Below are 16,422 nucleotides of genomic sequence, written 5' to 3' on the forward strand. Positions count from 1 at the left end.
GAACCTAATTTCATCATCAAGTTGGATGACAAAAATAATCAAACAGGAATAGTCATTCAAGTAAATTAAAGACACCATCGCAGCTCCATTTATCCATAAAAAATAGCCCACACGTTAAATCTCATATAATATATCACAATATCTTATATTTATATTTCATCTTCATTATTTATCCTTAAAAAATATTTTTTAATCCTCAAAATTATATCCACACATCGATATATATTATGTATAGTCATTAACTTGTATTATTAAGCATTACATGTATATGCTAAAATGAAATTAATACTTTGATAAGGACTGATTTGTAAAAACCGTTCTCCGGACCACAATAAATATCTCACTTCGCCCTCCGTCCCTCTCGTTCGTTCGCTTCCCTCGATGGGTCGCTTGGAGGCCCAAACCCTCGCTTCCCGTCGAGGGCCGTGCGCTCCTCCACTTCCCCCGCCGGAGAGTCGTCCTCCCGCCGACGCTAGTCGCCGTCGGTTGCCGCGCAGGCACCCGGATCGTCGCCGCGGGAGGGGTGAATCGGATGGCTCCCGCAACCTTGGGCGTCGTGAGGGAGAGGAAGGGGGTGCAGAAGAATGTAGGCATCGCGACGCTGGGGAATCTGTGCGTCGACGTGGTTCTCGACGTCCCCAGCTTGCCTCCGGCCTACACGGCGGAGCACCGGGCGTACATAGAGCGGTGGCGGCTTCTCCTCCGGATAAGGTTGGTAGAGAGGGAGCTTTTCTTTTTCTGTTCCTTTTTTCCTTCACTTATTTGCTTCCAATTTGTTCCACTTTCTGCGTTGCTCGCCTCTGTAAATGTGGTATAGGTAGTGGTTTGTGGAATAGTAGATATGGAGGTCGTGAAGTAAACAAACATTTGAACCATAGACATCATAGACGGACTAAACATCGATCCGGTCAAGTCTTGTGACATTGGATCATCGGTTGATCCGGTGGGTTAACATTATAAATAAATAAATAAATATATATATATATATATATATATATATATATATATATTAATAACATTATAAAAAATAAAATTTATAATATAGTAAAAAAATGTATGATAGGAACGAAAATAGACATACCAGGCGATAGATAGTGATAAATATAATATAATATAATATTCTTTATTCATTTCAAGATAAAATGATTTAGATATACTTAAGAATTTAAATTATATATATTAGATTTGACATATAAATTAATACACAAATGAAAAAAAAAAAATCAAGGAATCGAATCCAAGACATCTTAGATAGAGTACATTCAAACTATTAATCATGTCATAAAAACCTTTTGAAGGGGGTTATTATGGTACGTCGGTCTTTTATACTCTAAATGATCTAAGTAATGAATCGAACCTGGTTAGGTTCATGATTTTTCGGTCTGACTAACCAGTCCGGTCCAGATTCGAACTCATAGTAATGCTAAGGGAAAGAGAATTTGTAGTAAAATTATCCACTTTTATCTTGTTACACAAAGATCACATGAAAGGTCTACATTTGTTAATAATACTGTTACCCAATTCTGATGTTTCTAATTGCAGCATTTTTCCAGTACTTATTTCAACCATATTGTTCCATTTTCCCAAAATATTTGGCGGAATATAATAAGTCCTGTATATAGAAGTACTACAACACAATCTGATGATATAGAGGGTGATCTATGTTCATAAGTGGATAGAAATTTCTGCAAGGAAAATAGAGCTTGGTTGATGTTATGAACTGGTGACCTATACTTTTCTAATATTGCAGAACTATAGAACTTAGCTGATAAGGAGAACAAAGGTGAGGGCATGGCTAGTCGAATTGTGATCTAATGCTGTGCTTTTATTAGTCTTGACCACAAGTCTCTTATCAAAATAGGTCCAAGCAAGATGTATACCTAAGAATTTTAAGCCATCCGATATCTACTCAGTCTTCAAATTCTTGTATCATTAATTTATACTAACTAGCACATCCCTTGTTTTTAGCAATGGATATAAAGCATGCTACACATTTGGCCAACTCCTTTGTTGCTGAGAGGCCATTTGGTGCACCAAAAGTAGAGAGCACAATTTTTGCAAGTTATTGACTTCAGGATGTTGTTAATAAGGTCATGCCATTTTTTTCCTATTTATTATTACCCTATGATAGTGTTGAAATGTTTCAGTGATATTAAGCTGAAATCTGTACACAAATGCTTGTATCCTCTTGCATGTTTTAAAGTGTCTTCATTCCATGAGTATAACTTACTGAATAGTGAAACCTTCAGAAAATGAACAGCTTCCTACTTCTAATCCTACAAAACCCATCTTATTTCGATCCCAACCCTGATTTCTGTTATAGTTATATGTAACATGAATAATTTTTAATTCATGTCTAGAAATTTTGGGAAGCTGGTGGTAACTGCAACTTGGCCATAGCTGCATCAAGGCTAGGACTGTCATGTTTCACCCTTGGTCATGTTGGTGATGAAATCTACGGGAATTTTCTTCTTGATGTGCTTTGGAATGAAAACATTAGATATGTTGGAATGAACCAAAATATCGACGACACTGCCAGCATTGCAGCCTATGAAACCCTTCTATGCTGGGTTTTGGTTGATCCATTTCAAAAGCATAGATTTTGGAGGTAGAACTCGTAACTATTGATACTTCTCATTTGGCTTATTTCTTTATTATGGAATTGCTACTTCTTGATGTGCTTTTAACATCTGATGAGGTTTTCTGTTCGACATTATTTTCCTATTCTTCGATGTTGTAAATGGTAATGAATTGCATATCTTCAAATATTAGATATATGACAAACAGAAAATAACTTCATTTGCCGTTTCGTATATTTGCTTTGACTCCTTTTTTTTCTTTTTGTTTTCTTTACATAGGTTAAGATGTCATTTTTGGAGGTAGATAATAGATTTCAGAGCTACTCAAATAACACTCCAATTTCATCTCATATTGAAAGTGGGGTAATAGATGAGACGATATATAGGGCTAAATGGACATATTACCATCAACTTCGGTTTAAGCATTTAAGTCATATCATTTCAGGCCCTATCAATTAACTGATCAGATTTTCCATCGTATTGGATTATGACAATTGATGTTAGAGCTAACCTAGTACTAGGCATAGTGAGCGAGGCCAAGTGAAAAATATCAATGCATGTATAAGATTGGAGGGACATATTACTGCTTGAGCCAAAGGCTATGCTAAACACTACCTTTTTGGCCATGAATCTGAACTGTCATAACCTTTAGATATTGACAAGGATCTTAAACCTTAATGGGAGAGATTTATTCCAACACTAGATATACAGGGGACACAAGGACATTAAACCTTAAGTGGGAGAGATTTAAAAGGGAATGAGAACATTAAACTTACGTGAGAGAGAAAAGTAGTAGTAGGCCACATTATAGACTTAAAAAGTGAAGATTGAAGCACCCCAACTCCACACTAGACTTGACTAGTGGAGATCATCACTTCCAATTTAGTCCCAGAGTAGAAGTCGGAGGATAATATGATTATATAGGATTAGATGAACCTACTACTACTTTGTTGGGCTTAAGCATTTTAAGCCATATGATTCCAGGCTTATCAAGTTTAATTTCCATTGAGCCGGCTATGAAAACTTAGACATGGGACCTCCGACTTCATAGTTGTCACAGTTTCAGATAACAAAAGGGGCATTCGATTGGTGTAATTGATTGTCTAGTAAGGTCGGAAGAGGGAATAATTATCTGCTGTTGCATCAGTGTGCATTTTTAATCTCTGATAAAAGTTTGCTTGCTGCAGTATCTTAACATTCATAAGCAGAATATTTATAGAAAAAGTATTAAATGCGGTAGAAATATTGCAAAAAGCTAAACAAAAGCAAGTTGGAAGTTTTAAAAGCCACTAGCGTGTAGGATTATTTTAGCTTATATATAAACATCCTAATCTATTGGTTATATTTATTTTCTGTTCAGGTATCTGATTTGGTGCATGCAACTTTCTATTATTTGCTGAAACGAGAACAATCATCCTCATTTTTTCACATGAAAAAAAAAATCTTTTTAGTCCCCTGCGAGAGTAAAAGTATGCTTTACTTTATTCTGCCTTATATTACCACTTTGACTTCTTTGGTAATATTGTCAGACACCATTGCAGGAAAGTGGACTTAAGCGGTTGATGTTTTTGGATGCTTTTATAGGAGCCTTACTGTTGGAACTTGATTAAAACACAATTAATATGGAAATGGTGTAAAGATCAGGGAACTGGAATTATAATTCATGACAAGCTGTTGTATGGTGAGGTTGAAATATCTACCAATGACCTGAATTTTAACTACAAATAGGTCATCTATGGTCAGCTCCTATAAGGTTCTGAAACTAAGATTAAATCAATCTTGTAAACAATATACGAGTTCTTTGAAAAAAGAGCATAGTTTAGTAATAACATAATACTGAAGATGACTAGTCATATGAAGAAGAAAAATGGAAACTCAGTTAATTATTAACATTTTTTAGAATTAGAATAACACCAGCGATTTAAAAAGCGTTAGGCGCTAAAAGGCGTCAAGGTTCAAAAACGCCCGAGGCGCTAGGCGCTCGCCCGAGCGAAACGAGGCGCTAAAATATAAAAATATATAATATAATTAATAAATATAATTATTTAAAAATTTAAATTAAAATATGCTATTAAATTAAGAAAATCTATTAACAATATTGAAAATTAATAATTTTAAATAAATCTAACAATATTAAGAGTATACAGTATACTGTTAACAGTATATTGTATACTGTTAACAAAAGGAGAAGAAGGAAGTGTAAGGAGGTGCTGAGCACTGAGAAAAGAGGAAACGGTAGCGACAGCGGAGTGTAAGGAGGCAGCGGCGAGCGGCGACAGCAGCGAGCAGTGGGAGCGGCGAGCAGCGGGAGGCACGAGCGGCGACAACGGTAGCGTTTGCGAGCAGCGACAGCGGCGAGCAGCGGCAGCAGGAGCAAGAGTGGGAGCGGGAGGCGCGAGCGGCGACAGCGGCGAGCAGCACGAGCGGGAGCAGGAGCGGTGAGCAGTGGGAGGCGCGAGCGGCGACAGCGGCGAGCAGCACGAGCGGGAGCAGGAGCGGCGAGCAGCGGCAGCGGGAGGCATGAGCGGCGAGTAGCGGCAGCGGGAGCAGGAGCGGCGAGCAGTGGGAGGCGCGAGCGGCGACAGAGGCAGCGTTTGCGAGCATCGAGATCGAGAGCGACAGCGGTAGCGACGAGGGTTAGGGTTGGGTTCTTACTTATATCGATTTTAGTTGGTACGATTGAACCAACTAACCATCAGAGACCGAACCAGACCTAAAATAGGCGAGCGCCCAAGCGGTGCCTATTTGAAGCGCACCGCTTGGGAGATTAGCGAGGCGCTCGGACCTCGCCTCGCCCGAGAACCTTTTTAGCATCTTTTTAAATCACTGAATAACACTAAGTTCATATCTAATTTTGACATGCATTTTCCATTGTTTCAAACTAAGCATTTCAACTCATCCTTCTCATATGGTGGTACCAGGTCAAGTCAGTAACAGGGATCAAGAACCCAATTCAGGCAGGACAGGAATTGATTAGTAGAGGGGAACGAACAAAATGGGTCATCATCAAATTGGGTTCTATGGGATCTATTCTGATCAACAGTTCCACTGTCATGTGCACCCTCATTCAAGGTATGATTTGTTCATGTCTTGTGATCTAACTGTCAGTTACTATTTTTTTTTTACTGTTTGTCCAAAACTCAGAATTTATTGCTACAATATGCCATCGTGAATTCTCAACAGATTAATGTTGTTGATACTGTGGGTTGTGGAGATAGTTTTGCGGCTGCCATAGCTTTCGGCTTTCTTCATCACATGCCTGCAGTTAACACACTAGCGCTTGCGAATGCAACCGGGTGCGAAGCTGGTCAAAATGATGCTCACTTGAACAAAGTTCTAGAACTTCTGAAGCAAGCAAATGTTGGACATAAAGATCGTTTTGTTCGGAGGGCCCTCACAAAGAGTTTCATACTGGTGCTAACCCTTAAAACCAGATCATCTCTACGATGATTTTATTGTCCACTTGAAAGGATTACTTTGAGATGTTTTTTTTTTTTTTTTTTTTTTCGGAACATGAGTCACTTAAAACTTAGCACTGGAATTTCTTTGGTTCATCTCAATGAACAATTGTATAGTTTTGACAATGATTTTATTGTCTGTTTTCAGAGTGTGGTATCAGTGGATTGATATTCCTACAAACAATTTTGAAGAGAATTGTCGTACCATAATGGTTTCGGTGCATAAAAAAAAGACACCTCCATTTTCCAGTTCAAAAACCCATCAATTATCTGTTTATTCCTCATTGTTTAGTAAAAGAAATTAGCAAATTAATGACAATGATGGCGGTGGGAGATTAGAGAATGCTAGAGAGGCTGATTTACATCCAACAAAAGAAAAATATGTCGAAAAAAATAAGAAGTTGCCGATGTGCTCCACAAACATCAACTATAAGCTGTAGAGAAGACTTGTTATGCTATTCATGGATGTTGCACTGTTGGAAGTAGGGATTACCGTAGTCGAGGAACTTGGTCCAATATCTTCTGTATTTTGGAATTGCGATGTCCAACCACGGCTTCCTGCTCCCGTCGTAGTGGATAACTGCTGCCCTCTCAATCTCTGCTCTTCCCATGCCTGACTCACGACCAAGCCCGAGAGCATGCCACCGTCGGTCCAAGACCACAGTGTGGTTATAGAAGAGTAACTGACCCAGTGGAAGACTTCCCGCTTTCCATAGCTGCCTGCTTTGGCCCTGCAGAGTGGTATCGCCATTAGAAACCGACAAGAACAATTCTAGACACAGATGCCGCCTCACATCAATAGCCTACATTCACAAAAAAAAGGCTCACAGATCAACATTGTTAACCTACTGTAACATATATAAAACCCAATGAGATTTCAGGTGGAGTCATCATTAAGAAAGATCACTATACCAATTTCCTGAGATGACTATGTGCTAATACCTCCACCTCAACCATGAGCAACTAGAACGACCACTATAATTAACTAATGGAAGAACAATGCCAAAGTTACGAACCCAATAACCTTTTTTAAGTAGCAAAATAACACAATCATTAACCAGGTCTGCATAAATCGAAATTAGGCACCTTCGGACTTCTAGTAGTTGACAAATACAGTTCATGCTAATGGCGATATAATTATAATAAACAAAGAAGATCAATGAAACAAGAACCTGATGCGTTGTGTTACTTACAAGTTGTGTCAAGTTGTGGTGAACTCCTTTTAAACCTTGTTTTCTCCACTCCTGCAGGTCAAACATATTCATGCCGAATGCCCATACACATGCCTCGGCATCGAAAGTACTAGCTATGATTGGATCTGAAAAGTTGATGAGCATTTCCAATTTAAGTGACGACTTGTTATTCTTGCAAATCTCCACTGCTCCATTTACCTTTCCTTTCATATCTACACTCCATAACTGTCTGAGGTCCCTTTGCACAACCACATCATGATCCAAAAGCAAAATCTTGTTCAGGGAAGGGAAAATCTCTGGCAAGTAAAAACGAAGGTGGTTGAGTGGTGAGGTGTATCTTGGATCAGCTTTAGCTGGATGCATAAACATTGTACTGAAGTCAGCTGGAAAGAATCCAAAATCATCCAAGCTCTGTATCTGAATGGTGACGTTCCCAGGAGGATTCGACAAAAACCACATCACCATTGCTGGAAAATTAAAGGAATCGGTTACCACATGAAAGACAATTTTCTCTGGTTCCTGCAAAAGAGAGCTAACAGTAAAAATTTCAAGCAAATGCATTGAGGTTATTTAACAGAAACTTTGTCTACCTGATATACAGTCTACTTATTGACGTACGAGTAAGTCAGAAAATGATTAAGTATCACCACTACCGAAGGTGTATGCTAGAAACTTCCTACCAGGCAATAGTGTCACAAGCAAGCTGAAAAATGGGCTGCATACAGCATTTGCATTTAATGTGGGCACCGGCTATTATGTAGCTCAATGCATGATAAATCCATGTAAGAAAATAGGTAACCTTTTAAAAATGTTCTAGAAGACTAAGAGATTAATTGAGCTAGGCATGCAGTGATATGTCTATACAACAGTTAGATACTAAAACTGAGGCATCTATCCACATGGAATTCCAGAGCTAAAGGATTTTGAAACCAGAAGATGTAAATATTAGGAGGAATTAAAAGCAATAGTATCAAATTGGATGATAGAATATTGTTTGTGTACAACACATCGCACAAGTCAATGCCATGTCAGAATAAATATCATCTGCCATGGTAAAACTAAGGTGGTCATCTTACTCATCTCTTAAAAACAGAGATGGATGTGGAGAGTTATTAGGAAAGAGAGAAAAAATATGTTCTCATTCGTGAACAACTAGGTGACGCCTAATAGAAGATAAAACGATAGAAAATTATCTAAGATGATATGAACATATTCAAATGAAGACCCATAAACATTGTGATTAAACGAGACGAGACAATTAAAATTGATGACACAAACAGAGGTAAGGGAAGATCTAAGAATAGTTTCTCATAACCACCCTAGGAATCTTTCCACATGCATCAATCAGTTACAATATGTACTTCTACAGTTCTACTTAAGCAGTATTCAAATACACAAGCTAAATAGGGGAATGAATAAAGGTAGTTGGTACTTGATACCAGTTCAATTCAGCATATGGACCACATAAACAGTTTCATTGTCAATGGTCTAATACTTCACAAAAATGAAGGCACCTCACAGTGGCACATTGAATACCATTTCTAGTTCACGCATCCAGGAGATCTAAATCTAAGTACAACTTTCAGTACACATTCATATGCATATAGATGATTGGAAGATATGCAAGCACAGAGCAGAAGAAATTCTTACCATGGATGTGGTTAGAGTTGAGTTCACAGCCACTGCACAAGCCAGCACATTGTCAGAGAAAATAGCAAAATGATAGAGATCTGGTTTATACACATTCTGTCTGTTAGGCAACTGTTGGTCTTCAGGCCTCAATGTGAAGAACTCAGTAGTAAGCTTCATTGATAGGCAGTGAAGACCCTTGGGGAAGGTCCTGGCAGTAAGATGAACAAGATATGAAGCTTGGTTCTGGTGTGCCCTTACCTGTTCTTCAGCATTGTATAACTGGGCACGTAATTTTGATGCCAGTGCAGAGCAATCTGGATAAGCCTTGTGGGCCTTGGACAAAGTAACATCCATGGCTTTCATTTTCTGCAAATGACTGAACAGAGTTCTGTTCTCAGTAAAAAGATAAAGAAAAAATTCTGTGAATCAAAACAACCATTAGTCATAGAGCAAACATTTGGACACAATATATATTTATATGAATAAGCTGCTTCATCAGTCGACTTTCTTTACTTTAAGATGAATAGTGTACCTCCTGGACAAGTCTGAATCTTTGTTTGCTCGACCAAGCACTCTTTCTATCTCTTTTATCCTAAGCTTTAGCTCTCGTACCAACTGAGAGTTACTATTCGGTAAAGAAAATTGCAAGTATGCCTTTGCCATAATTATCTGATCCTCCATCTCCCTTATCTTCTCAGTTGTTGATGATCGAGAGCGGGAACTAGTAGTTTCACCACTAGTTGGTCTGTTAAAGGATTTAAGATCCTTATCCTATTTAAATAATGAAATAATCAGCAAATTTACAAGTCTACGAAAGCACTTCATCATTTAAGCAGCAAACATCACAGATTAGCATCAATATAGCTCACTGGTTAACTATTTGGAGGTTTGGTTCATTTAATTTTAGTAAAACTTAGTGAGCAGAGATGGGCACAATTTAATATTTTGCTTACTTCTAATTCAAGATATCTCCATAGTCTAAGACTCTAAATATGCACAAATATAATTAGGAAGCATTCGTTGCACTGTTTTTTTATATATTGTATTTCTTGCTACCTGAAAAAATTTAGACTAAGGGCGCTGCTGATAGTGGAAGAAAATGCAAACTAACCATACTTGCTTTCAAATATATCAACATTCACTGGAAGGAAGCTAGACATATCACTGATAAGTATCCTAGTTTCTACTAAAATTTTTGCTTTAGGCTATATTGGCTTGACTCACAGCATGCCCTAAAATTATACATAAAAAGATAACTGCCAGCATCATGTCAACTGATGCAGATTGACTCCATATGATAAAAAAAAGCACAAATTTCTGATAGAGCTTTTGGATATTACCTTTTCTATTCAAAGAACTTCAATAAGTAGGAGCCAGATGGTATTACACAAGAAGCCTAAATATATAAGTTTCCTCATAATCTAAAAGAAACCACCTGAAATCAATTCTCAAAGCCATGTAATTTTGAGATTAATTAAATATAAAATTAAATGAAAGCTAAATTAATCTTTGGTCCTAAATGAAAGCTAAAGTAATAGACTATGGCAAAACTTGTGAGACACCCCAAGTTTAATCTCACATTAGATATGGGAGGAACTTGAAATGCTAGATGTATCTATTCAAGGAATGCAAATCAGAACCTTACCAGTCCATAGCTGGACCGATAGAGGTGCAGTTCATGCTGGTGTATCAACACACAATATACCATTTTACTAGTTAGAAGAGGGATAAGAGGAGGAAGGAAGAAGGAACAAGAAAGAAGAAAAAGAAGAAAGAAGGAAGAAAGAAGGAAGAAAAATAGGAAGAGGAGGCAGAGGAGGAGAAGCAATGGTCCCACAGCAGCAAGCAAGGAGTGGACCTGTGGCACGGCAGGCAGCAACCGAGTCAAAACATTAAGAGCGTAGTTTTTTCTGAAAAATATAAATAAACAAAATTGGATCACTCAAGAGCAGATGGTCCGCATCTCAATTCATACCCAAACCATTATATACCAACCAGGATGAATCAGTCTGAATGATTCTGCATTCTTTGGTTGTTCTATCATTAAGGTTTAAGCATTTAAGTATTACATAGTTATAGGTTCATTAAGTTAAAAGGGCCACTTCTCTCATTCAGCCAGTTCTAATGCGAACTTAGTATTAGGTATGAAGGATCCAAGCAAGAAAGAACTACTCATGAAAGCGGTTGGAGACTCATTACATCATGTAGCCACTACTAGGATGGACCTCACATGTCTTGTACGTTGCATGATGAAAGATCCAAGGAAGAAAGATCAACTTGTGAGTATGGCTAGAGGCACATTAAAATGTGTACCACCACTGGAGTAGACCTCAAACATCCTACTAAGATAATTTTAGGCCATATATTGGTTCAACCTTAACAATCTTAAGTGTGAGAGATTGACACTTGATGTTTGATCTAAAATTGGATATGGGACAAGAATTGACTTAATTTATAGAGCTAAATAAGCCTATTACCATTAAATTAGTCTTAAGGATTTTAAATCATGTGATTCTAAGCTCATCAAGTTAATGGGTCAGTTCTTTCATTAGACTGGGTAGTGACAACTTGTCTTTTGAGAACCTGAGTAACAAAGTGGAATGTTAAAAGCATAACTTTTACATAGCCCTTGTCACTAGTTTCATATTTTGACATTCTTGTTGCAGAAGAACTACCAAGAAATTGTAGCTAAGGGCCTAATTGCCTCAAAGAAGTTTTATACTTATGTTTGTTGGTGTAGATAAACAAAACAAGAAGATTGTAGGTATTTATTTAAAGTCGTAGAGGAGCAATGCCATAAAATGTGTCCTTAATTTTCAAACATTTTTCACTAATGGGTCTTACTACCACACACCTGAATCCACAATAGTTCCAAGTGGTACCTCATTTGATGTAGAACAAGAGCATGTGACGAGCATAGAATGACTATTTTTATGGTTTCGAGAATAGAGGAAGGGAGAAAGAGATGAAGAGTAAAATAATAATGATGAAAGATAAGTGAGATGGTAAAAGAGACTACCAAACTCCAACTCAACAATTGAGTTTAGTGCATGAAGGTCTCATACCTTTGCACATCTCACACGTGGAGTATAAAATCATACGGAACAAAGAATTCAGATTCACACTACTTATACATAATGTAAGAAAAAGAACTAGTCATTCATTTATCAATTGATTTCTCAGCAGCAATCCCTTTCCCTCTTATTATAATGTCCTCTAGATGAAACAGGAAACTACAAAAATGAGACAAAATTATAACTAAGAAAATTATGTCAAGTCAAATAATTATTTATTGTTTTCTTCTTTAGGAAGAAAAAATTTCAAACTTATTATAACAGATGTCTCTCTTTATTGATAAATATTGTATTCACAGTCTTCCATCTTTCTAGAATCTTCAAACAAGTAAACGTCTTTACATAGACAAAACCTTCAATTAAGACTTGTAAGGTCCAGTCAAAATATTTTTTTGATTCTTTTCACTTTATTCTTCATCAACTTCCTTTTTTCTCCTTGGGCAATCTTACTAACTTAGTAACTAATAATACAAACAATATTGGTAACTAATATAAAATTATGGAAAATAGTATCATTAGACAACTTATGACATTGGAAAAATACTCTATAAACTAATAAAATTTATTAAATAAGAAATGAAGTAAAATTATCCCATACTGGTCAGCAGTACCCTATCAAGACGATCTCTTCAAAAGAAACAAGCAAAAGTTGCTTAAAAAATGCATCTGTTTTTAGGTAATCAATTTTGTAATCTATATGAGGGGTGTTCCAGTAAACTATAGCTGCCAGAAATTTTCTTGAAGTTGCTCATTTTTGTATGTTTCAAGCCCTAATCCCAACTTGAGCTTTCCTATGAAAACTGGCACCCCTTAACTTGTGCACCATTCTGCAGCGAAATGAAGGCAAAGGTACTTAGTGACATCCTGATTGTCAAGTTAGTCTTCCAAAATTCATCAAAAGCTGGTTCAGGTAGCACAAAGTAGAGTTTGCACTCATCGGCAAAACAGTCAACACCAACTCTATGGCATCTGAAGGAATAGAGCCTCCAACATAATTTAATAAAGGGTTTGCAAATTTTGCAGCTAATAATAATGACATATAATTACTATGCTCTCTACTTTTAGATCATCTTGGGAGTTGGGACCAAAATAACTTTTGACGAAAGATAGCGATACCAATGTTTGTGATAGGTTCAACACTGGGCCTTTGAGTACTGTTTAACATGGCATCATAAGCAGAATGAACTGAGAAACCTAGTAACTGCATATTTGAAGATGCTGCATGAATTATGACTAATATATCAGGTTTACATCTATTTCACTTATCTAAACTTATGATTAGGAGAACCATGACTGCATATTTGAAGATGTTGTATGAATTATGACTGATATAATCAGGTTTACATCTATTTCACTTATCTAAACTTCCGATTAGGAGACTCATACATGAATCGTAATGGCTCCTTCACAGATCTCAAACAAAAAAGATACTGCAAAAAATCCATATACTAGAAAAGAAATACCTCTCTACCAGCAGATCCTGGTTCATGTTTATTCTGATGCCCTCCATCTCCAACATTTCCTGAACCAAAATCATTATCAAAAGAAAAAAACAGAAAAAGCACAGAATCAAACACTCCTCATGTGAATCGACCAAAATAAGCAGGCTACATAAAACAAGAAATTTTTAAAACATCAATTGTCGAGAAAATTCCATAGAACTTCCATCAGTTATACCAGAAACTGTGGCATTCTCACTGGAAGTACTCTGAACATTTGTCGATTCCTCATTCTGGTAAACAACACCTCTGGGCAGTCTCACTCTTTCATCAGCTTCCTAAAACCAAAGAAATGGTAAATACCCAACAGATAACACCTAAACAACTAGATTTAGGTAATCCACTTTATCACTCGACCTACACAAAGGAGTGATCACCTGCTCGATCGCATTCAGCCGCATACCATTAGAACTATGTCCCTGCATTCCCAGACCGTTAAAAGGGATCCTTAAAACAACAGAGTTCCCCAAAAAAAAGGAATGAGAAGAAATAAATTGAATCATACAGAGGAGAGATTCTTCACGAAACCGGTGCCCTCCCTGTAAAACTCCTTCCTTGCTGTATGGAAAAAGACTCATAAAAATCAATTAAAATCATTAAGAAAATGTCGAAATCGAGTCCATATACTCGAGTCGACTAACAAAAGTAAATAGAAAAATGGGCACAGAGGGCGGTGGCGGAAGATGGGATCACCGAGAGCGAGGGAGATATCGGCGGCGGGGACGCGAAGGAAGAGGAGGAGCGGGGCGAGGAAGGAGGCGGCGAGGAGGGCGAGGGTGAGGACCGTGACACACGACCGACGGAGCGTTACCATCATCGACGGCAGCCACCACCACGGTCAAGGGCGACCATTGCGCGAGATCGGCATTAGAATTAGGATTTCGGGATCGCCTCGAGGTCGGAGATCGCCGAGAAGAAACAGGCGGCGTCGTCCTCCGCTCTTCTTTTATTTTATTTTCTTTCTTTTTTTCTTTTTTTTGGTTAATTATTCTGTCCATATTAATTCGTTCTATATTCGAAAACACCTCTCCAGCAGTTCTATTTACGTGTAAATCCTCCAAAGAATTTTGTAAATACAACCTTGTAAACAACGAATTTGCAGAAACTATATATGGTTGTCCCTAAACAAAGGTACATATGCAATACATGGATTTCGTTGGGGTAAATATGCATAATTGAAACCCGCTCGATGTTTCCACCGATTAATCGCCATCACGAGGTCAGTTATGATTCTTTGCAACGTCGCCCTTCGCTCAGCCTCTCCATCGCTCAATACCAAACAGCTGATTCAACGAATGAGATAGTGGCACGTACGATCTGAGCCCGCGTGTCATCCGACCCCGGCGTTCCGAAATCACGGTGACGGGGAACGACGGCCCTTCGTTCAGCCTCTCCATCGCTAAATGCCAAACAGCTGATTCGACGAATGAGATAGTGGCACGCATGATTGCGAATGGCGACGCGCAATTTTCCTGTCCGAGCCCGCGTATCATCCGACCCGGGTACGACGCCCTTCGTTCGGCCTCTCCATCGCTCAATACCAAACAGCTGCTTTTACGAATAATATTTCGCCACGTATGAAAGGAACCGACGACGTCCAATTTTCCTGTCCGGGCCCGCAGCATCCGATCCAGTATTAAGAAATGACGGTGACGGGTGACGACTCATAGGGCCACTCTTGCGCTCTGCAAAGTGACTTCAGAGACGTCGTCTTCTCGCGGTGCGTTGGCTTGCAGGCGTTGGCTGCGCCGATGACGGAGGAGGAAAGGACGCACGCGGCCACTCTGTGGTGTGGAATACGATGCTTTCTCGAGAGGCAAAGAGACTGTGTGTGTGTCAAACGATTGCTTGGAGGTCGAGAAAAGGTGACGTGAGAATAAAGGAAGATGAGAGTGCGAGACAAGTGTATGGGAGTGAGGGTTGCTCTCTTGGCTTAATTGACGCTGAAAACAACGGATAGCCGCCTGAGATCGATGTGAGTCAACGTTGCTTCGATCTGCGGTATGCATAATAAATTGTTGTTGACTTTTGTGGATCTTCCAGTGGGCTTCATAAAGCGTAGGTTTTGGTCGTTCGATTGGATTTTTTGTACCCATATATGTGGGCAGCACGTTTGACGTCGAATTGGTCAATCCTCGAAGTCAATGGGTTGATGGTTGAACAGATAAGTAATTTTCTCGGATCATAGGCTTAATAATTTTTTAAAAATATAAATTACATATCAAGAGAATGAGAGAAAAATAAATAAAATAAAGTTATTTTCTCTTTTTTGTTATAATAAAAAAGCTTAAATCTTTCAGAAAAAAAAAATAATATCATTGAGATGAGATGCATGATAACTAAGCTTGACTTGTTGGCGATTTGATGATGAATATTTCTTGTAATCCTTTTTGATAATCTCGAAACAGGTTGTCTAATACGATGCTGATGAAAATGAGGCCAAAACAAATTGCTCTATCCTAAACATCGAGAAGTCATCAGAGATAATTTTATCGATGGAGATTTAGGCAACAATGAAATATCGCTTGAGATTGGTATTAAAAATACGTGACTTGTTTGGATGTCTAAAGTACAGATGAATATGGTATGTGAATAAGAGAAGAAAATAAGGACAGAATTCTTAGATGAAGAATGACTTCAATGACAATCCTAGGCTTCATCTCTAGGAGAGAAGGAAGCTAAGAATACGAGGAATGTTGTCATGAGTGGCTTCGCTCAAGAGGATCCTTTAGTCAACCACTAATGAAATATGCTCCAAACTGCTTTGCAAGTTGGCTAAACACTGATATAAAAGGTCGATGATGAAATTATTATTGAGCTACTCCCCGAAGTATAATTAGGATTGATTGGCACGACAAAAAATCTAACATGGCATAAGGAGTCATTTGTCGGTGTTATATGCTTCTTGGGATCGATATATGTTGTTGTTAAATATTTTCGTAATTGGGATCCCTAAGAGATTGACTCCTCTTGAATCCTTGGATGAA

The 16,422-nt window shown here is 38.2% G+C and overlaps 2 protein-coding genes across 3 annotated transcripts; one reads left to right on the top strand and one right to left on the bottom strand.

Annotated features, from left to right (window-relative positions):
- Positions 1 to 363: 363 nt before the first annotated feature.
- LOC135629437 (uncharacterized) lies at positions 364 to 6,184 on the top strand. The gene is made up of 3 exons (XM_065136787.1): positions 364 to 711; positions 5,501 to 5,651; positions 5,763 to 6,184. The coding sequence occupies exons 1-3, from the start codon at positions 382 to 384 to the stop codon at positions 5,765 to 5,767; spliced, it is 486 nt and encodes a 161-aa protein (XP_064992859.1). The 5' UTR covers positions 364 to 381; the 3' UTR covers positions 5,768 to 6,184.
- Positions 6,185 to 6,260: 76 nt separating this feature from the next.
- Positions 6,261 to 14,407, bottom strand: LOC103988190 (probable galacturonosyltransferase 6). Of its 2 annotated transcripts, XM_009406751.3 has the most exons (9): positions 14,129 to 14,407; positions 13,941 to 13,993; positions 13,813 to 13,854; positions 13,614 to 13,713; positions 13,400 to 13,458; positions 9,395 to 9,633; positions 8,881 to 9,238; positions 7,231 to 7,749; positions 6,261 to 6,768 (listed from the first exon to the last, which is right to left on the bottom strand). In XM_009406751.3, the coding sequence occupies exons 1-9, from the start codon at positions 14,250 to 14,252 to the stop codon at positions 6,493 to 6,495; spliced, it is 1,770 nt and encodes a 589-aa protein (XP_009405026.2). In that variant the 5' UTR covers positions 14,253 to 14,407; the 3' UTR covers positions 6,261 to 6,492. The 2 variants fall into 2 exon arrangements, with proteins under 2 accessions (XP_009405026.2, XP_018686997.2); XM_018831452.2 differs by lacking the exon at positions 14,129 to 14,407 and having other exon boundaries at positions 9,395 to 9,607.
- Positions 14,408 to 16,422: the final 2,015 nt, after the last annotated feature.

This window comes from Musa acuminata, chromosome BXJ3-1 (genome assembly GCF_036884655.1).
Source record: "Musa acuminata AAA Group cultivar baxijiao chromosome BXJ3-1, Cavendish_Baxijiao_AAA, whole genome shotgun sequence".
In the NCBI taxonomy this organism is placed as follows: domain Eukaryota; kingdom Viridiplantae; phylum Streptophyta; class Magnoliopsida; order Zingiberales; family Musaceae; genus Musa; species Musa acuminata.